The sequence below is a fragment of the Camellia sinensis genome, chromosome 15 (genome assembly GCF_055761805.1).
Source record: "Camellia sinensis isolate YWXY chromosome 15, ASM5576180v1, whole genome shotgun sequence".
Taxonomy (NCBI): Eukaryota; Viridiplantae; Streptophyta; class Magnoliopsida; order Ericales; family Theaceae; genus Camellia; species Camellia sinensis.
The window spans coordinates 134270756-134293768 of NC_138975.1; the positions used below are offsets into that span (position 1 = coordinate 134270756).

The 23013-nt window shown below is 33.1% G+C and overlaps 2 protein-coding genes across 11 annotated transcripts in view; one reads left to right on the forward strand and one right to left on the reverse strand.

Moving 5' to 3' along the window:
- Positions 1-5893: 5893 nt before the first annotated feature.
- LOC114298174 (cysteine-rich receptor-like protein kinase 44) lies at positions 5894-13808 on the reverse strand. Its single transcript, XM_082909701.1, has 5 exons — positions 13217-13808; positions 7588-7798; positions 7247-7484; positions 6883-7033; positions 5894-6531 (listed from the first exon to the last, which is right to left on the reverse strand). The coding sequence occupies exons 1-5, from the start codon at positions 13427-13429 to the stop codon at positions 6157-6159; spliced, it is 1188 nt and encodes a 395-aa protein (XP_082765827.1). The 5' UTR covers positions 13430-13808; the 3' UTR covers positions 5894-6156.
- A 7308-nt stretch (positions 13809-21116) lies between these two features.
- Positions 21117-23013, forward strand: part of LOC114316932 (WEB family protein At2g38370-like) — a 44603-nt gene continuing 42706 nt past the window's right edge. For 5 of the 10 annotated variants that reach the window (XR_014356681.1, XR_014356684.1, XR_014356683.1 and 2 more), the window contains exon 1: positions 21124-21540. Coding sequence is in view for 2 of the 10 variants with exons in the window: in XM_082909064.1 (XP_082765190.1) it covers positions 21283-21540 (258 nt within the window). In the remaining 8 variants the exon portion in view is untranslated. Of the gene's footprint in view, positions 21541-23013 lie in introns of all 10 variants that reach the window. The other 5 variants (XM_082909064.1, XM_082909065.1, XR_014356686.1 and 2 more) reach the window with 4 other exon arrangements.

Here is a 23013-nt window from a genome sequence, read left to right on the forward strand (position 1 = left end):
TCTTTTAGGCCTATTTTTGCACGGTATTTTAGGCTTACTTGTGAGCTGTTTCGGACTTGGTCATAAACTACAAAGTGTCTTTTTTTGAGCCCCTCTTCAACTTTGTTGAAGGGCTCTCGGCAATTTGGGTCCAGAAGCTACCACTTGCCTTTATATTCCACTTTTTGACATTTTTGGAGGGAAACTTGAATTGTTTCCCCCCCCCCATTTCCCCCCCCCCTTTTTTTCCCTCCTTTTTGCCTATATAACAGCAGCTCCAGCTCTGGTTTAAGGGTTACAAAAAATTGCTTTAGGCTCTTGCATTACATCTCTCTCCCTCTCTACTCCAAGCACCAAAATCCTTCAAACCCTACACCATTTTACACTACACCTCATAGCACCACATCCCCATCTTCCATTCCAGAAGGTCAAAGCTGATTTCCAGAGGTGAAGGACTCCCAAACTTGGCTCAAAGGTTGTTGGAGTATTGGTCTACAAGGGTGAGTCCCTATTTTTCTTTTTTGAGCTTTATTTTGTTCAATACATTAGCCATACTTGCTTGCTGTTTTGGGCTCCGACCCTAACTGGAACTAGGCTTATTTTGAGCCCCTTTTCACTTTTGTTTAAGGGCCTCTAACTGTTTGAGGCCTCCTCGTTGCACTTGCTTCATTATCCCTCTTGTATGCCATTTTCTTGCGTAGTATTTTTGGCCTATGTATAAACTGTTTTGAGCTCTGTCATGAACTGAGAAGAGGCTTATTTTGAGCCCTTCTTCAACATTTTTGAAGGGCTCATTGCTGTTTGAGGTCTCTATCTTCCACTTGCCTTTATAACTCTCTTTTGGCCATTTTTTTGCATGATTTGTTAGCCTATTGTGCTTCTGTTTTGGGGCTCTTTTCAGAACTGAAAATAGTCTTATTTTGACCCCCTCTTCATGTTTCATTGAGGGTCTTCTACTGTTTGAGGCATCCTTTTTATACTTTGTGTTATATCTCTCTTTTTGGCCTTATTTTGCATAGCATTTTTGAGCATGCTTGCATATAGTTTTGGGTCTGTCCATCAACTGTAAAGTGCAATATTTTTGGCCCCTCTTCAATATTGTTGAAGGGCCCCTTTGTGTTTAAGGCCAGAAACCACCACTTGCTTCTTTGTCCCTCTTTTGGCCCATTTCTTGCATAAGAGCTTAGCCATACCTGTGTTGGTTTTTGTGGTTTGTTGTAAACTGTAAAAGGTCATATTTTGGGCCCCTCTTCAATGTTGTTGAAGGACCCTCAGCTGTTTGGGGCCAGCAGCTGTGACTTGCTTCATTACCTCATATTTAGGGCCATTTTTGCATGCTGGTTTAGCCTCATTTATGTTCATTGTTTGGCTTTTCTATAAACTGAAAACATGCTTGTTTTGGGACTTCCTTGAACCTGTCTTTACATTTCATGTTCAAATAATGCATGCTTGATGTAGCTACAGGTCATTGCGTATGCCTAATTTTGCATTTCGGGTACCATTTCATGCATCGGGTGCCATGTTTCCATGATTCGGGGCTGTTTTGTGTCGCATTTCAGTTCTCAAATTTGCATGTATGCATATCATATTTCATGCCTTGCCATATCTTGTTAGAGTAGCATTTTGTGCCTTAGGACCGGTCCTCGGTTTGCGTGCACGTGTGCACGCATTCCGAGTTGTCTCATTTTCATCTTATGGCCGCCTATGTGAGTGTGGCTGAGGTCCACTCATGTTGGTGTAAGTCCATTATGCATTGTGTATGCCATTTCATTTTGTAGTATTGCGTATGCTAGGTTATATGTTAGCGCATTGTGTATGCCATGTTATCTCGTACATCGTGTATGTCATTTCTTAGCATTGTGCATGCTAGGTTGTATATTAGTTGCATTCATGCATGTCATGCATATTGCATTGTGTTCGGGATAGGAGTTAGCCCGAGCATGGGAAACGAGGGACGTTTCGTACTCCGAGTGACGGAACGTGTCTCAATTCCCCAGTCACCGACACTCCAGATTATCCATGATGGAGTCTAGGTTTTGTTTTGTTTTCATGTGCATTCATTCTATATTGAGTTGCGCAATTCGACTCCTCGACCATTATGCATCGATATGCGTGATTGGTGGCACGGGGATCGAGACATGCATACATATGTGAAAATACATTGCTATGCCCCTTTCCTGCTCTCTGTTGCAGCAAATCAAGAATTAGCAACCTTCCGGAGCTTGGCATGCTTTCCAAGAATAATTGCAAAACAGAGACTAATTGGGGCATCCCAGTGGATTTCCGCGCAAGGCAGCCCAAACATACATCATTCATCAGAATCAAGGCAGTCTCTGGCTTGCATGCCAGTTTATAGCTTTCCTAGATTAATTTGTAAATTAATTAGGATTTTTGTATTTATTCGGGACTGTAATTATTTATTTGGGACTGTATATTTATTTGGACCCTCTGTGCGAGGGCAATGTTGTAATAAGTGTGCGTGTGTGTGATGTATGTCTTCCAACCCCACGTCTTTCTTCCCTTTTATTTACCAGCTTATGATGGTTAGATTAGGGCATGTTTCAATTAGCATACAGTATGATAGCATGTTTGCATTCATTCATCTGTTTTGCATGCACCGGGCTCGGCGCATCATACTAACTGCATTGTATTTTCAATTCCAAATTGAATACATGTTAGCTGTAGCATTTCATATGCCATGTTTAGAATAGCCGAGCCTGCTATAGTTGCATTTTTGCATGTGTTGCATTAGGCATTTCTGTATAGTTAGGATCATGCATGGATTTCTAACCTAGTTTCTGTTTTGGCTTGGAGTACTCGGTAAGTTTTATGCTTTAGCATCCTTGCATGTGTGTGAGTGACTGCCATGATAGCATGCTTGCCATGAAGCTAATTGCTTATGTGATATAACTGCCTAAGTGCCTGTGGGTGAAGGTTGGGTTATTTGGATTGGAACAATTCATCAATTGTGAGTTTTAAGCCCACTAGATAGTGGCAAAATCATATTTTTTCTAAGCCCACCTGAGGGTGGCAAATCCACGTCTTAGCCTACTTGCGGGTAGCACCATCAAACCATTTTCAAACAAACAAACATGAAATGCTTTGTTCCAATTCAGGCGATCCAGTCTATACTTGTATGCTGTGCGCATCACATAGTAATCTAGGCTAATAACCGGAATAAGAACACATAATGTTTTCAAAAATAGATATCATGGTTAGTAGAGGCCGATCTTTGATCGGGCAAGCGGGGGTGCTCACGAAGTGACCTTCCCCAATCGTACCCAAGTTCCCGAGCCGAGGTAACTTTGGTGATGACGGACACGTGGCCTTAGGCAAACGAGTCAGGGTTTCTTAAATTTCCCAAAAATAAAATATTTAGGTGGCGACTCTGTATCTGGCAAAGTAGTCCATGTTTGGCACTTCTTTCAAAAATCTATTTTCTCAAAACGATTTGCCGGATTTGGACTCTTTGGTTCAGATTTAGAACCGTGACAATTTGAGAGTCTTGAGCTGTAGTGACCCCAAATGAACAGAACGGGACTCACCCTCCCGGGGCGTTCGGGGGACGTCTACACGTATGTGTGCATGTGTGTATCGTCTAATCTTCTCCGATCTGAGATCTGTATCGTCCTCCATCTGTATCCGATCTTCCACTCTCTCTCTCTCTCTCTCTCTCTCTCTCTGACACATATCTCAGATCTGTTTGTGTAGGTATACATGTGTGTCTGTTAATTTTTATTCATTTTTGGTTTATTATCTATTGATGATTTTGTTGATATGATGTTGAAAATGATAAGTTCATATTGATGATTCTGTTGATGTTGTTGTTGTTGTTGTTGTTGTTGATGGTGGTGTTGAAATAGATTTGGGGGCCGGGGAATTTTCGAGGTCGGGGAAACCCGATCCCCGTTAGGGGCGCGGGGATGGGGACGGTGGTATGTTCCCCGTCGGGGATCGGGATCGGGGCCGGGACTGGGGAGATTTTCACAATCGGGGATCGGGGACGGGGAGTGTGATCCCCGGCCCCGCCTTGCCCCGTTGCTATTCCTACCTAAGGGGGGATAAGGGGGGACTATTTACTGTGCGGATTGTAATTTGGAGGAAGCATCCAATCCGCCGTTTGTTTTTTTTTTAGTCCCCCGAACATGGAGTCCGACCGAACTCCTTATCCCTCGTATGGGGGACTATTGTGTCCTAAGGGGGGTGTGGGACAATTTTGGAGGGACAATCCACTATTGAAATTAGGTGATAAAATGACAATTTTGACCATCTACTATTTAATTATGTATTATATTTAATAAAATTCAATAAAATTTAAATGTCTCAATTTAAAAATAAAATAATTTTATTTAACTTTTTATTGATGTTTTATTTATTTAATTTTTTTAAAATAATTTTTTATAGATATTTTGTTGATGTTTTATTTTAAAATTTTATTTATATTTTATTTAATTTCATTATTTAAATTTTAATAGATGTTTTATTTAATTTCATTGTTTAATTATTATTATTTTTAAAAACAAATTTATTTAAAATTTTAATTAAAAAATAACATATATTTTTATTGATATTTTATTTATTTAATTTTTTAAAAATAAATTTATTTAATTGTGTAAAAAATAAAATAAAATAAATTTTTATTTAATCTAGATAAAAATAATTAAAATATTAAAGATATGTTTAATATTGTTATTATTTAATAAACTATTGAAAAAGAGTAAAATAGTCTTTTGATCATTTATCATATCCAGTCCGTCTAACCAAACGTTGGATTTATTAAAAATCATCATTTCCAGACATCTAATCCCATGAAAAAACAAATACGGGATACATATTCAATCTAACCAAATAATCTGAGAGATTCACAGTCTTAAGACTCAAATTCGATAAATTCTAATCCCCTTTTATCCAGCCCATCTAATCAAAGACACCGTAACTGTATACCTTATCTTTAACCTTTCATTTGAATCCAAAAAAAAAAAACAAAACAAAAAAAAAAAAAGGCACAGACTTGCATGTGGCCAACTGTTAATCCCTGTAATCAATAGTTACGGCACCGTCGTCTTAATAAAGAAATCTACTTTCAATTTTTTTTGTCAGATTTTATTTTTTTTTCTTCTATTTTTTTAAATAAATTAATTAGTGAAAAGTCCACACTACTAGGTAAGTTTTGAATAGATAGATGTCATTTTGGATAAATCAATATCTTTTTGGACTTAAAAAATTTAAGTCCTCATTTGATAAGTGAATTGGGTTTAGGTTAAAATTAAAAAAAATACAAAAAGATAAAATAGACTAAATAAGTCATACAAAAAGGTAAAATATACTAAATAAGTCAATAAGATAAAATGTTATATCTAAACTATAATTATTTTAATTTTTCTTTTACAAAAAAGTAAAAAAAATCAAAAAATCCTTCTCAAATAAAAAGATAAAAAATGTGTACTTACTAATTTACGCCAAACTAGGCTTTAGCCAGATTAAGCAAAAATACTAAAAAATCAAGTTAAAATAATTCTTTCCAAACGAAGTTAACCTCATTGACCTCAAAAGTTTAAAATTTGAACATCTGGTTTGAGTGCTTCTTTTTTTTTTTTCTTTTTTTTGTTTATTATTAGTGTATAATATTAGTAAAGTCAAAAAATAACAATAATAAAGATCAAAAAAAAAAAAAAATTCTGAATATTGATTACTATAATGAAAATTGTTTTTCAGCCATATAATAAAAATTAAATATCAAATATTCAACTTTCTAGTTAAGATTGATTAATAAATTTTTTTCTAAACAGTTAAAAATTGAAATACTTTTAAGAACTCTTAATTAGTATTCTATGATATTATATAGCTAAAAACTCTTAATTAGTAATGAGAAACAACAAAAAATTTACACAATGATATAACTGCATCATAAATCTATCACTTCAAAATAAAAAATCCACTAAGATAATTATCAATTACAAAAATGTTACAACACTAAGCTAGTAGCCTATTCTGTATGAATTTTCTGTAAAATAACCTATTACTTTGCTAGAGAAAGCCTCAGAGAACTTCCACTACAAATAATGCAAAAACAGTTTCGTACTAAAAAATGCAAAATCAAGAATTTTACCTGTAACTATATATAGAAGAAGTTACAATCAATAATAACAAAGCTTTACATCAATGGAGAGGCGCCATCTATCTACCTTCATCCATGGAAGAATAAGATATAGAATTCCTAGAAAACTCCTCAACAAAACTACTACCTCCAGAAACCCTGGTTGTGGCTGTGTTGGTACTACCGGGATTAGTGCTACTAAATGCTGCAGATGTGGTGGTGGTATTCCACTGCCCTTTGCGGCCTTGAAGCCCGGGTTTTCCAGGTTTTGCCAAAGTAAACGAATCGCTTGACAGCATAAGATGAACAGAGTTCATATCGGGCCTGTCTTGGACACTTGCTTGACAGCATAACAACCCTAGCTGAATGCACATTGCTGCCTCATCTGGAATATATTTTGCAAGACTTGGGTCAACTAATTCCAATGTTTTCCTGGCTTGAAAGAGCGTCCACGTCTGCGGAAGAGGAGCAAACAAAGTCTGTTGAAATTACTCATCCCTCATTTTTGTCAAATCATCAAAATTTGAAGACGAATTTACTCGGTCTCAAAGACAAACATCATTTAATTATTATTTTTATGAGGGAAAAGTTTAAAAATAAAAACCTCAATAAAATGCAACTGTCACTATAGTTAATGGGAAAGATTGCATTAACCTCAACACTTCCATGGGGGAGGTTGAGGTTTCAAGCCTCAACAGGGGCACTAGTGTTTGGATGAGTTCAGCAGGGGTGGATGTTATTTGGGAGATTTTTCCAATCAAACAAAATAAAAAAAGATTACATTAGAACTTTTCGAGAAAACTTACGTAGTTTAAGAGATCAGCCTTCTCTCCACCAAGCTCCTTAGCATGATTCTTTCTTCCACTCACTATCTCCAACACTAAAACTCCAAAACTGAACACATCCGTTTTCACAGACAAGTACCCATGTATTGCATATTCAGGAGCCATATAACCACTGCATTGAACAACATAATTTGTTTATTTATTGTACACTCTTTTTAGCTATTCAAGAAAGCATTGGACATGTAGACTAGAAAAGGGAAAACAAAGTCCCCATGATGACAGTTATGCTAAAAAAATACTTCTGTTTCATTCAAGATCCAAACATAGCCTTGGTGTTAGTACAATAGTTGAGGGGACAGAAAGAGGTTGAGGAAAAACTACTTACTGAGTACCAGAAATCCGAAACGTATTTACATGGGTGTCTTCCCCAGGGAAAAGCCTAGCCAAGCCGAAATCTGAGATCTTCGGATTTAACTGTTCATCTAACAAAATATTACTGGCTTTAATGTCTCTATGGATGATCCTTTCAGGAGCTTCTTCGTGTAGGTAGAGAAGACCTCTTGCAATGCCTGTGACTATTTGAAAGCGTTTCGACCAATCCAACGATGGAGACTTAGTTTTATCTGAAACAATTGGAAATCTTTCAATTTCGCATGCAAACTACCAAATAAGCTTCATCTCACCTATGGAGATAAAAATCAAAAGTTGAACGGTTCTTTTTTTTACCGAAAAGGAAATAGTCAAGGCTCTTGTTTGGAAGGTACTCGTACACGAGCATCTTCTCAGGTCCATCAGCACAACATCCCAATAATGTCACCAAGTTTTTGTGTTGAATTTTCAATAACAGTTTCACCTCATTAGTGAATTCTCTCAGTCCCTGTCTTGAATTCAGTGATAGCTTCTTCACAGCTACTTCTTGCCCATTTGGCATCAACCCCTGTAACAAAATAAAATATACATAAGACAGAATCGAATACTAGTTTGACAGAACCAGTAAAACGTCCATTAATTTGCAATAGAAATCCAACTGTTGAATTGGTATCATTACAGGTTTCAGAAAATATAGCATACGTAACATACAAAGCACAGAGGAGCTAAATAGTTTCTAAGAAAGTATAAACCCAAAACAGGAATGGGAAGTGACCACCAACAATCCAAAGATGGTCATAGAGCTCCTATGCTATTACCCATATTGGACACTTGACGCCTTTCAATCAATCTTTCTAGCTGCACTAGCTCCTGAATACCTGTTTCTTGTTTTGGACACCACCCACCTAGGCCCTATTCTCAATTAGAAGATAAACTTCATCCATTATACTGAAAGGCTGATTCTACAGGCAAGACTATGAAAAAAAAATCACGCAAAGAGATTTCCCAGAATTCCGTAACTTGGGTTGCATTTAGAGTATAGTGCAGATAAATATGTACTCCTCAAGTGCCACAAAATACAAATCCAGTGCAAACAATGTTTGAACTTCTAAATCTAACTTTATTGCCACATTTACTGCTTTGTTATTGCTGTAAGCCTTTACCAACAGTATCCTAATATCCACAACCAGCTTTTATATCTAGTTATACTTCCAATTAAAGTACTTCTGGCATAGAGGACCTAATTCTTAGCCAAATGAACAGCAATCGCTGTCCAGAAGGAGCAATGTCTGTATCTGTTTCACCACAAATTCCTAACACAACCCCTGTCAGCACTGGAGCTTCCTTTGCTGCTATTTTAGCAGCCATGTGTTTTGTTTCAAACCTAAGTAAAGCAACTGATGAAGATCATGAAAAAAAGAAAAAGGGCAGATTTGGAATTTCACACGAAGCACATTTAGGACATCAAGAATTAAATATTTGGAATTATTTTGAGTCTTCATGACGTTGTAGTAGGTTTTACTAGTTAAGGATATTATGGTAATTTCAATTTTGCTGGACATGGGCTATAAGGTTGCCCATGGATTTTATTTGTGGTCAAGTTATGAAATGGGTTATTATATATATATAGGTTTTATTATGTCTAAAATAATCTTAGTGCTCAGAAGTCCAAATTTCCTATTTTGATATTGAAGTAGAATTAGAAGTCATTTAAGTTTTCTATTATGATTGAAGTAGAATTTGAAGTTATAGTTGGTTTAGAATATTAGTAGTTGCTAAATATTTTTAATTTCTAAATTTGAGTAATAGTCCTTATAGAATTAGAAGAGTCTTTAGCCTATAAATATATATGTAATCTCAATGATTCAATTAATACTATGAAAATTTGAGATTGTGTTCGTGTGATTGGCCTATCCCTTGTGAGGGCGAAGCACTTCTCTCTCTCTCTCTCTCTCTCTCTCTCTCTTCTATCAAGTAAGGTTATTGTCACGTCACTATTCACAGTACTTAGAACAACCACCCAACTGTCCCTAAACATTTGTGTTTTCATTTTCAAAACCCTACCTTTTTACAAACCCTTAAACTCTTATTTTTTCAATACTTCAACAGTCATAAAATTCTACCAAATCCATCCCTACAAGTCTACTGTTGCTGCTACCGGTATACTTAAACCAAGCTCACTACTTGTACAAAATTAGTCCCTACTCGTCCTACATCAACAACTGCTGGATAAAATAAAACACAGGCTATAAACTGATAAGGTCACAAACCTTTAAATGTACCCTGTGAGGCTGTGACAAAAATTAAATATTTTGTTTTTGACCCTAACCACAAAAGTGAGGATGGTGTTTCAAAAGGATACTAATGTGATAATAGGTATTAAATATATTTTAAAAAACAAAAGGATGAGCATGGTACCGTTGTTAGAAACAAAGGCTACATTAGTTGCATAAGGCTAGATTCAAATTGAAGGAAAGACTTTAATAAGACTGTTGCACTAGTTGCAAAATCCATCTTGTAAAAGATTCAAGTGGTGGCTCCACATCCAACTAACACATGGTTTTAAAACTTGGTGTTGACCTCAACTTCAGCTGTATCTTTCAATTATATTTTTTTTCAGAAAAATGAGAAGAAAATCAATAGTTAATTAACACACCCACACAAAAAAAAAAAAATCCTTACCGATGAAAAATAAATATCTGTATTTATAAAAAAAAAAAATTGAATATCTATACTAAACAATTTCTTTCATTGATAATTTTGAAAATCCAAACATAACATTCAAGAAATCCTGTCATTGTCACATATGAAGGACAGTTGGCAAAAATTAAAAAATATTACGCATGTACATATTCAAGCCTCTCATAACCAATCATTCATAATTTTCATTTACGTTCATTAATAATATAAAATAATGAAAACATATATTTTTGGTAGTTAACTTAATTCATAACCTTTCGAGTTAAAAGGTCTTGCACGTTCATATAAAATAAATTCAAAATTCTTTTGCGAAAGAAGATACGCGCATACTTGTAATTAAGTAAGATGTTGACTAATAATGTTCACAGACACACAGTAAATCTGCCCCATGATTATAAAATAATTCTTGACTTTTAAGGTCCAAAAAGGATAAATAAATAATATTATATCAAGGAAGAACTTGTCGAAGAAATAATTTTTTAAAATAATAATACAGCTCAACAGGCATTGATATTCTAATGAAACCTAACTAAATTACTATATAGTCATAAACAAAGTTAAAAAAAGTCTTAAAACCCAACTGAAACCCACCGGAATCGATTAAAGAATTAGAAGCGGTACACAAATTTGATTTGTTCTTCAAGATGTACAGTCTACTTCCCACAGTGGTGTAAACATTTTGTCATACTATTGAAGTAAACAACCACCCCCAAAAAAGGGCATTCTTGCATACATACCTTGTATCGCCTCGTTTGACAAGTAGTTTTTTTAATTAAAAAATTATTAAAAATATTAAAAAATCAACAACTTATATCAAAAAATTAAAAAAAAAAAATTCTCTTTTTTCTCTATTTTTTTACACATCTTTTTGTAAAAAATTAAAAAGTCATCACAAATATATTAATTTTTTTTACGTTATATTTTATTCAAAAAGTCAAACAATTACTAAAAAAGTTTATTCTCAAATGAGGCCTAACTTCGTAACTAGGGCAAAATTAGAAAAAAAAAATTTTAATTATAAAAATTCACAAAAGGAATTTAGTTAGTCTCTTGTAAAATCCATGAAACAGGGTGATGTCTTTGACTCGTGACACGTGTAATAAGAAGCCATATATTAGAATGCTATCCAGCCTATGCCACCTTGAGCATATCAACCAAACAAACAAGCAATGCCATGTCGAATCATAAACTCATCTTATTCCATGGTCCCGAGACACAGCCCCATAGCTCATAGGATTTACACGATCATGTGGGCCCTGGGAGGAGAGTTGGGACTCGGTCAGGAGCGCACAACAATTTTTCCATCAAGGCATAATTATGCATCATAGGCATTGTTTGGGTAGTGAGTTTGGAGTTAAAATAGTAATAAAAAATAAAATAGATTTTTCAGTAAAACATTACGTTCAACTCATAATTATTACATTTTTTCTCTCACAAAAAAGTCAAAAAAGTTAAAATCCCTCCCCAAACTAGATTTTTTAATTCCAAACTAAAATAACCAAAAAAAAAAAAAAAGCTAACTCACTTCCCTAATAAAGCCATAAACCGAATAAAAACTGTTTTTAACTTTCTGAATTTTTGTGTTTATTCTTATTATTTTTATATTCTAACTTTTAAATTACATGTAAAATATTTATACAAAAAAAAAAAAAGAAGGCACTAAGATACGAAAACGTACAATTTTCCCATTTTTTTTTAGTGGTGAACATTTCTTTTAAACGTTTCCTTTACAAATATCCATGTATCAAACAAATTTAAAATTTGACAAAAATACAAAAAAAAAAATTATTTAAGAAAAAAACGAACTCAAAAACTTTGAAAACCAACAAGGAAATATAGCATCAAATAATACAGATTAATATGGTGGCTATGCATGTACCAAATGGTTCAAATCAACAAGCATAACATTATCGCTTATTTTTTTACTTATTACAAAAAAATATGTAAAAAGTATTAGAAGTGATGTGACAGAATAAGTCAATAAATCTATAAATAACTTAGGAGTATTTGACATAACCTATATAAGTGCACTTATTCAGATAAATACACTTATTTGGATCACATCATCCAGTGTTTTAAAAGGCACGCTCAGGCACACGCCTTGCGCTTTGAACAGATTGAGGCGAGGCACGGCGCAATACGTAAGGCGTTGAGGCGATAGCTTTTGAGGCACGAGGTGTGGGCTTCATGTGCTTTACTTATTTTTCTACTCCAATTGTTGATTTAGTGCTTTTTTTGTGGGCATACCCATGGAAATTCAAAACTCTTCAATATAAAATGACTAATGCCTCGTTTGGGAACATGTTTTTTTAGTAATTTTTTGATTTTTTGACTAAAATGTGATGTAAAAAAAACTAGTATGTTTAGAATGACTTTTTGACTTTTTACGAAAAGATGTGCAAAAAGTAGAGAGAATGAAATCTTTGATTTTTTAGTATGGATTGTTGGCTTTTTAATTTTTTTAATAACTTTTTGACTAAAAGGGTGTTTGTCAAACAAGGCCTAAATATGCTTAAAAGAAAGCAAAAAGTGATAAAAGATTGAATGTCATACTTTATATCTTTTGTTAGATATTATATTTCTAATTTTTAGAAGATTGAATATTATATTTAAAGATTATCGAAAATAGTTATAATTTTTAAAATTTTATATATATTTGTTATATTGAAAAATTTACCTATTTTATAATTTTACTTTTCTTCTATTACTTATGCTTCGCTTTGGTGAATTGTGCGTGCCTCACCTCCTGCCTCACGCTTAGGCTATAGGAGACCTTAACATCTTGGTGCGGCTAAAACCCTTTAGAACACTGATATCAACTCTCTACATCTTTACACATCTTTTATAAATAAATAAATAAAATATATATATATATATATATATATTTATTTAGATTATGCGTACTCAACACACACACACACAACACCCCCCAACCCAACCCAAAATCTATTTCCGTTCAATAATGGATGAGGATTTGAACTTTGGAAAGCAAAAACACATATAACTTCTCATTTTTTTTATAATTATCTTATTAATTACCATTATATTATATATAGTTTTTATAATTTTTGACCTGCCACCGCCCGCCCCGCCCCGCCCCTAGATCCATCCTTGTTTCTGTTATTGCAACCAACTACGAAGGGTAATCTAGACAATCCATCATTTCCGCGCAAAAAAACCAATCCACTAAATGAACGAACTGAACTATCCCAACCACGAAAACTTTGAATTTTTTTTTGATTTCCCGAAATTAACCCTAAACGAACTTGAAATTTGCGAAACATACCTTGTAAACAGGACCAAAGCCTCCGTGACCGAGCTGGTTCAACTCGGAGAAAAAATTGGTGGCCACTTGCAGAGTCCGAAGCTCGAAGAACAAGTCCGACGACTCTCCGCCGCCTTCCTCCTCTCCTCCGCCGTCATCGCCGCCGAGTCTCAGCCTCTTCTCCAAGCAACCGCAGAATCCGAAGAGAAACCTCATGCAGGCATTGATTAACATCGCCAAACCTACGAGGACATTTGATTTGATGATTTTGATGATGATCCTCAACCTCTCGATCGAATCGTACGGCTAATAACAACTCTGTGGACTATTATAAAACTTGTGAACGTGAATATACAAGTACGAAATATGTGTGGTTGTGGAGGTTGAACTTTGCTTTTAAGAACTCACCAACTACTGTGGTCCCGAGTCCGAAAGTTTATTCGTTGGATTGTAGCTACTTTATTGACAAACCATTTTGAGAAAATTTTACTCATCTATCATGTTTATTTTAGAGGTGTTTTGAGAAAATAGTTAATAATTATTTTTTATTTTTTTTTAAAACTTTTTTGTGGGAAAATTCTAATTCTACCCACATAGTTAGTTTATGGCACATATTTAATGAAATATTAATTTAATGATATTTATATTGTAAATAAAAATGATCATAATAGACATTTAACAACATTTATAATATTATATGAAAAAATTCTCTATACACATCTTTTAAGAATAAAAAAACTCAATATACACCTTTTGAACTAAAAAAGAAGAAGAAGAAGTAAACCCTAATTTTTCTATTGTTGTCACATTGCTGAGAGAGATTGCATTTTTTTTTTTTTTTTTTTTAGATTCAACTGAAATTAACTAAGAAGATTAAAGAATTGTGTTAAGGATTGTTAACCAGCGAAGCACAACCCTAAAAAAAATAGTGAACGTACTCTGCTCTTTGGTTTATGATTGATTATTTTGGTTTATCTTCTTATCAACATAAAATGCTCTTTGATTTATAATTGAAGAACCATATTGAGGAACTAAAATTAACTAAGAAGATTGAAAAACTGGGTTGAGGATTATTATTATTATTATTATCTAAGAAGTGAGGTTTTCCAATAGAGGACTGGGTCGACTCAACCCAGGATTGAAGGGGAAAGATCGGGTTGAATTTTTGAGAATGAGAACCATTGCTGTTAGAGGGTGACTGGGACGATGATATGATACATATAATACGAACGATTCGCACTCATTGATTCCTTGAAATCAGCACTCGATTAATTCTCCAATCAATGGTAAGTGTGAAGAAACCAAACTAAATAAATACTCGAAAAAAAAAAGAAAAAAAAAAGAAGAAGCTAAGATTGAGTACTCCCATGTTGTTTTCTTTACTTATATCGATTTAGGGTTTTGGGTTTCGTCAATTCCTTATATATGTTTAATGAGAAAAGATTTGTGCCTCGAATGAGGCTCCCCCGAATGCCCCGAATTGGTGAAACGACGTCGTTTCACCAATTCAATTTTTTTTTTCTTCCTCCAGTCTGAAACGGGTAAGGGTGAGGCTGAGGGAGAGGGAGAGGGAGAGAAAGAGAGAGAAGAGAGGACCGCAGCTCGTCGCCTCGCCGCCCGCCGTCGCAGCCGCCCGATCGTCGCCCGCCGTTGCTCGTCGCAGCAGCTCCAGCTCGTCGCAGTAGCTCCAGCTCGTCGCAGCAGCCCTGCCGTCGTAGCTCCGCCTCTACCTCACCGCCCCCCGCCTCCGCCCCTTGCCTCAGCCCAGAGTTTGATGGCCCCCTCTCCTCCCCTCCTTCTCTTCCTCCCCTCCCCCTCCCCCTCATTCTCTTCTTCGTCTTCTTCCTTCTTCTGCTGAAAAAAAATAAATAAATACAAAAACGGCGACGTTTTGTATATTAGGGGCATTCGGGGCTCCCACATTCGGGCTTCCAATCACAGCTCATGTTTAATATCTACTCAGTTCATTTTATTTCATTTTATTTATTTAATTTTATCTCTCTGCATATCTCTTTGGTTTATGATTGAAGAACTAGGTAGAGGAACTAAAATTAATTAAGAAGATTAAAGAACTGGACTAAGATTTTTTTTTTCTTTTCTCTGAGAATTAAGGTCTTCAACAGAGCAAAATTCTTCATTGTGGATCTTTACTTTGACTGTTGTAGCACTGTGAGTCTACAAATTTTCAAATCGTAGCAGTAGCAGTGCATGTGAAAAGAGGGACAAGTGTGTAGAATGAGGGTTGAAAGGGTGTGTATACAATGAAATGAGTGAAGGGTATAATTGATACATTTAGTGTGTACATTGAGAAAATTAATTAATAATTAAATTATAAAGCGTGTATACTAAGAAATGATTTGAATTGAGATAATTAAGTGTGTGAAAATAGAATTTTCCTTTTTCGTAAGAGAGGGAAGTGGGTTAAAAGTTGGAAAGTAGCTTTTAACCCACTTCCTAAATTAGCCCTTAAGAATATTGTTAGTGTATTAATTAGTATATCAATTGATGATGTGATATAATTTAAGAAGTTTTTGATATTTATAATTTGTTTAATGAGTGGAATCAATAATAATGTTATAACTAATATTAATATACTAATTAATACATATAACACCACCGTTATTTTAAAAGATGGCATTGATTGGAATTACATGAGAGATATGTGCTACTCCTTTCCTTTTGTCCCAATATATTTATTTATTTTAAAGAATTTAACTTATTAAGGAGACAAATAATTATTATATACTAATTTAAAATTTAAAATATTTTTATCGTAATATTTTTTGATTTTGAATTTTAAAACATGTTTATGTTTGTGTATAATGGGCAATTTTAAAAGTCTAAAAAATTTCAAAACCTAAAATAAAAAGAAATAAATATTTTGGGATAGACTAAGGGATCAGTTGGGAACAAATTAAAAAAAAAATCAAAAGTTAGCTTTTAACCCATTTTTGGTCATATCACTTTTCACATAAAAAAAGCTAAAAGAAGTTTAAAAATTCAAAAAGTCAGCTTTTAACCAACTTCCCAAATCAACCCTAAAATGAAAATTAGACCAAAAAAAAAAAAAAAAAGAGACACGGAGAGTTTCAAATTCAATCTCATAGGATGAGAGGTGAAATGACTATTTTGTTTCTTTACAAAAGTATGCTTTGATGTGCAATGCACACTGTATGCAACCCTACATAAAATACTTAAGTTTTTACGAATTTACACAAGTGATTTCAGTAAGTTCGTGAAAACTTACATGATCACGTAAAATTTTATTCAATATACTCAATTTTATGAGATTACTTATGTAAATTCATGAAAAATTACATAATATTATATATTGTTGCTTGCATACAGTGTGCAATGCAGAATGGAGAATTTTCCATGTAACAAAGTTATTTTTTACATAATGAGAATTTTAACGTAATTTTATACATTTAATTTCATCTAACTAATATCATGGTATTAGTACACAACACAATTTATCTTACATTTTCAACTTAATATTATCATGTTAATAATATATTCATTCAAACTCATTATATAAATAATCTTATCCAACCTAGTCCAACACATAAACTGGGCTCTAAAATTTTGAAAAAATGTAATAACTTATATAATTTTATCATAATTATATTCAATTAATTAATTTAAAATTCTAATTCATATAATATTTAGTTGATTTTTAATTAAAAAACGGGGATATGAATACTCCTCTCTGCATCATACCGTGTAAATTGTTGTGAAAAAATCACATATTTTTATTAAGGTCTCCTTTGGTAATCAATCTTTTAATTAAAAAAATTTAAAAATTACAAAAGAATCAAAATATCATACCATACCTATTAAATTTTTTTTCTTCTTCATAACTATATATTCAACTGAAAAAATCATTTCAAATACACTAACTTTTTTCACTTTATAAAAAAGTCAAACTTATAGATGATTAATTTTAAATTGAAGAGGGAATTTCAATTCAATGTATGGTTTAAAATACAAATAAAAATAAAAACTACAGACAAGTGATAAACTTTATACATATAAATAATTAGAATTATAATTTCTTTTATAATTCTGTAATATTTTTTTTAATAGGACCACTAATAAGTAATTTTTCCTAAATTTAACGACATATTATAACTTTATGCATTGTAATAATTTATTACGAATAAACACCGACACTAAAGTAATCTATCATGACCATGTCATTATTGTATTAATATATCTATTAATAATAGATTTAAGTAATGAAAGCACCCGAAAATTGCTATTTTTTTAAAAAAATAGAGAAAATCTTAGAATTTGACTTTTGTAACAAAATAAATATTAAAAATTTTAATTTGTTAATTTAAATTCTAATTCTATTTTGGTCAAGTAAAACTAACAAAAAAAAAAATATTTTAGCTATTAAACTCAATGTAGGTGTATATAAAATGCTTGAAATATTATTTTTTGTTCAATTTAATGACTAATCCATCAGTTTTATTTAATAAAAATAGGCAAATGGTTTAAATTATAAACAAATTAACAATTAAACTTTAAATTAACAAAATAAAAAAATTAGAATTTATTTTGTTACAAAGATCAAACTCTGAGATTTTTTTTGTTATTTTCTCAAACATCTATCATAATAGGGATTCTATAATACCTTTTGGGGTGTATACCATACGTTCTAATTAAGACAATTTTGATCTTTATTATGATTTATTGTGATGTTAGTTATAACTTAATTATAAATCATTATGATGCTAGTTATAAATATTATTCTAATTATATATATATTTTTTTGTTATACCTTTATATGAGGTTTGATTATGGCTTTTTCTTTTATAATTACGACACAAAAGGATTTACCAGGTGTTTGGTAGTTTTTTTTAGTGACTTTTTGATTTTTTATTAAAAAATATGTAAAAAAAAAGTAGAGAATAATTTGACAACTTATATTAGTTTTTTGACTTTTTTAGCCCCTCCCCAAACGGGGCCTTAGTTGACATAATGAAGACCACAAATGAATCAACATTTTGAATATAAAAGGTCCAGCTTGTTTCATGTTTGAGATCAAGATTGGACTGTCCAATTCAGTCTATGGGCTCATTTTTGGGTCCCGTTTTGATATTTCGAATCGTTCAATATGTAGAACTCGTTAAGTACTATATCTTTATAAAAATTTACTTTGATCGGATATCGATAGTTATTTGATCGGATCAGAATTCTGTCAATCATTTATTTTTTCACCATCCATTTATTTATACAAATTTGATCTGGTCATATAGTTATCGATATCCGATTAACTTGAATTTTTACAAGAATATAGTACTTGACGAGTTCTACATATTGAATGGTTCAAATTATCAAAATGGGCCCAAAAATAATCCCATGGGCCAAATTGGACTGATTTCAAACATGAAACAAACTGGACCCAATATAAAACTCTAGTCATTTGATAATTAGGTTTTTTATTGCCTTGCGACTCTTTTGATTTAGAATACATTTTAGGCTTATTTAAAAGTCAGGTTTTTTTTTTTAATTATAAAAACGTGCAAAAAATAAAATAAAATGGTGATGCGAGTTAAAAAAGTCAAAAAAGTAAAAACTTTAGTTTTAATCCAGATGTCAAAATAAACCTTAGTGGTTCAATCAACGGGGTGATGTTACTTAGTATTTTAATTATGATTCAATTTTTTTAATTATATTTTGTATGATATTTAATTATGATTTTTTCTTTTATAGTTACAACTGCAAAAGGATTTAATTATGACGTAATAAAGACCACAAATGGATTAACATTTTGAATAGAATAAAATTATATGTATCGATTGATATATCAATTAGTGTATTAACAGTGACATAATTTTAGAAATTTTGAATTTTTATAATTTTTTCATAATTTTAAAATGACTGTGTCATAATATATGTTGGTATATTAATTGATGAGTAATGTTAGAGATACTAAATTTTTTATCAAATAAATGACTAAATATCTCATATGAATGTGTAGTTCACAAAAGTGTATTTAGTTATTTATTTAGTAAAATTTAATACTTATAATATTTTTCTTAATTATTAAATTAATTGATGTATGTAATACTATTTCGAATATAAAACTCTATTCAATTCGGTAATCAGATATTTTTTCAATTCAATTTGGTAACTAGATATTTTTTTGCCTTGGGACTCTTCTGATTTGACGGGGAGATGTTACTTATTTGACGGGGCGTTGAAAATTGAATCCAAGGTTTTGAAATTGAAAATGAGATTCACTTATGTTATGAAGATGACTGGTTACTTGTCTCTAAGGCCAAGTTTGGGAAGACTAAATAAGTGTACTTTTTGACTTTTTATAAAATATGGGTTGGATTTGGGTTGGGTTTGAAGTGATGTGTTAGAGAGGTGATGTGACTTAAATAAGATGATGTGACTTAAATAGGATAGTGACTTTTTGACTTTTTGGATTTTTTGGAGGATGCCAAACTTGGCCTAAGACTACAAACGAATCGAATCGAGTCGAGTTTTGTTGAAATTAAGCTCAACTCATTTACTTATTAAATTTGTTTATTGAGTTTGAAATTAGCTTGATAAGAAATTGGGCTCGAGCTCGGTTCGACTCGTCAATTTTAATGAAACTCGAGTTCGGCTCAGTTTGGCTCGATAATTTTTTTTAATATTATTTATATTATTTAAATATAAATATTTAAATAAAAATATTATTTATATTATTTAATATATAAAAAATGTATTTATATTATTATTTAATAAATAAATAATATATTTATTATATAATTTAAATAAAGATAAACGAGCTGAACTTAACGAGCCGAATTTATGCGAACTCGAGCTTGACTCGTTTACTAAACGAGCCTAATAATCGAACTCGAGCTCGACTCATTTACTAAACGAGCCGAGTTGAGCCGAGCCCTTAACAAGCCGAGCCGAGCTTGTTCATGAAAAGCTCGGTTCATTTGGACCTAATTTCGGATTTGGGTGGCTGCAGCTGATAGGCTCATTTTAGAGTTCCTTTTAATAATCTTAATCGTTTATATTTTAAACTATATTGAGTATAATATATTTAAAAAAATTAAATTAATCGGATGTCATTAATTTTTTTATGCACTTATATTTATATTTATTTTAATACTTTAAATTGTAATTGTTATTTATTTTTATAGATACAAATGTGAGTGGATGAAAGAATTAAAGGTATCTGATTAACTTAATTTTTTACAAATATGCTCACTTAATGTCATCTAAAATGTGAACGATTTAAATTATTAAAATAAACAATAGCTGCTATGCCTCTAACACGAGCCACCCCAAATCCCCTAATTTTTTATTTTTATTTTGTTTTTAAATACTTACATTAAGCTTATTAGTATTTTTCATTCCTAATCCTTCGAAATTTCAATCTTAGTTGGTGCTAACTCTTACATCCCACCTGCACCATCTTTTGTCCATTCTCGACTCCTTAACAGTCCATTCCTAACCTCTTTTAACCTCCGTCAGCCCATCTCTGAGTCATCTCTAGCCTCTTTCGCCCCCTCATTCCTATCTCTATTGCCATTCTCACTTCCGCTCTCTCTTTTTTAGCCTCCCAGTCACCTTACTTTTTCCTCTATAATTCCTAAACAAAGAGAGAGATAGAGAAAAAGAGTGGCAAAAGAAAGAGAGATTGTTAATAAGAAAGAGTCCTAAAATAGAGAAATAAACAACCTTAAGGATTGTTTTAAATATGACTTATAAGTTAATTTTTTTATTTATTTTGAAAAGATGTGTAGAAAAATAAAAAGATTATATAACCTAAATCTATATAATAAGGCACAAAGGTTTTTGAAAAATATATCAAAATGTATGTGAGATACATTTTAATCCAATGGCTGAAATCAATTCTAAGAATATATTAACGGTTGAGATCAATACACCTCCTGCCCAAGACTTCTCTCCTAAGCATTATTGTCTTTTCCACCTACCCACGTCTGCCTCCCCACCTTCCCTTTCTATCTCTCTCTCTCTCTCCCTCTCTGTTCTTTAATACATCTCTCTCTGTTTGGGATAATCATTGTTCATTATCCACAAGTTTTAGGTTTTGGATTGAGGTTTCAATGGCTGCTGAGGAATCAGATTGCTTTACCCAATTTGTTTCGAAAACACTAGAGACAGATTCAATTGGGGGTGAAGCAAAAAGTGTCGAAATTGGACTTAGACAGAGCGAAGCTGAACTGGGTTCGGGGAAGAAGATGAAGATGAGGGCTGAAATCGACACGTCAGCGCCTTTCGAGTCTGTGAAGGAGGCAGCGAGTCGATTCGGTGGAATCGGTTTCTGGAAACCCAATTCCCACAAGCCTTCTGGGTCTTCTAAGGTCTACTCTCTCTCTCTCTCTCTCTCTCTCTCTCTCTCTCTCCAAGCAAAGTTTATTAATGTTTTTATTTTAACATGTTATTCTTTAGTTATTACAGCTATTCATCGATCTGGATTACAATTATTTTAATAATGGGATCTCTCTGTTCTTTGATTCTATTTTTTTTTTGATGATTTTGTGATCTGGGTTTGTTTAATTTTGTATCTGGATTACAGCTATTCATCGATCTTACCCTCTGTTTTTGTTACATCATTGTTTTCAATTTTGTGTTGCTCCAGATTGGTTCTGATTTTGATTGTTTTTTTTTTTTTGATTTGATGTTTCAAATTTTCGACAATGGGAGTTATGGTTTCTTCTAAAACATTTATTCCTTTTATTTCAGTTTGAAATTTGAAATACAATTCTATACCTTTTTTTTCCTTCTCTATATTACATTAGGCTAGAGTGTTAATATATATAAATTGAAGCAACTTTTGAAATATGAATTCGATGACCATATCTATGAAGACCTCCAAAGTTTGAAATAAGAATTTGAAATATGAATGACTTTTGAATTTGGATAATTGAAGGATTTTAAATATGAATTTGAGAAGAAAAATACTTTATGAGATTGTTTTAAATACTTTATGAGAAGAAAAATAGATGACATTCAGGGATTGCCATTCATTTTAAATACTTTATGAGAAGAAAAATAGATCACTGGCCACCTATTAAATAATTCAATAAACCAACTGACCCAAGGCCTCCCAAAAGCAGTACCCAGATTTGGGTAATCACCCGAGTGAAGGTGTAGACACCCCATTTTTAACCGACCTTAAGACTCAGACATCACCAGTTGAGCGCTTGGTGATACTGCATAATGTGCTCGTTCAGAAGTTTCAGAGTCACGGCCGTGAGCCCTGCCTCCGGACTTCCGAACCCTCTTTTGTGCTTTGCCTCGGTTTGCGAACCAGGCTCGGTTTTCTTTGTTTCTTTTCCTAAGGGGAGGGAGAGGTCCCGTAGACCATCTCTCAGTGGCCGTGGGCTACATTTTGTGGCCGTAGGCCATTTTGCTCATTTCAGAGCCCGGTTTCCGGTTTTTCGGGACCGTTGGCCGTGTGCCTCGGTTCGGGACCGCTTAACCATCTCCGTTTGCTCTAAATTTTGGCATACTTCCTTTTTTATCCCTTTCAAGGGACACTGGGGTCTAAGAAACCCACTTCGTGGCCGAATGCCACTTTCGGTGCTTAACAGCCCATTTTTGGGACCCCGAACTGCGCGTTTTGGCCCCCGAGCATTCGTTTTGCAACGGTTTTCGTTCATTTTTGGCAGGTACCTCTGTTTTATCACTGGGAAGGCCATAGAAGGGTGGGAGGCCAGTAATTGTTGCAGCAACCAGTTATATATCCTCCGACGCCCTCCGGCACCCGTTTTTCTCACTTCCGAGCCAATGTTGAACACCTTGGGGCCACTTTCTTAAACTTTGAACCACAT

Excerpts from the sequence above, each read along its gene's own strand:
- LOC114298174 (XM_082909701.1), bottom strand. The coding sequence starts at position 13,429 with ATGTTAATCAATGCCTGCATGAGGTTTCTCTTCGGATTCTGCGGTTGC. Across the intron at positions 7,799-13,216 it reads GCTTTGGTCCTGTTTACAAG|GGGTTGATGCCAAATGGGCA; the intron begins GTATGTTTCGCA and ends ATTTTGTTACAG. Across the intron at positions 7,034-7,246 it reads TTTCGGATTTCTGGTACTCA|TGGTTATATGGCTCCTGAAT; the intron begins GTAAGTAGTTTT and ends TGTTCAATGCAG.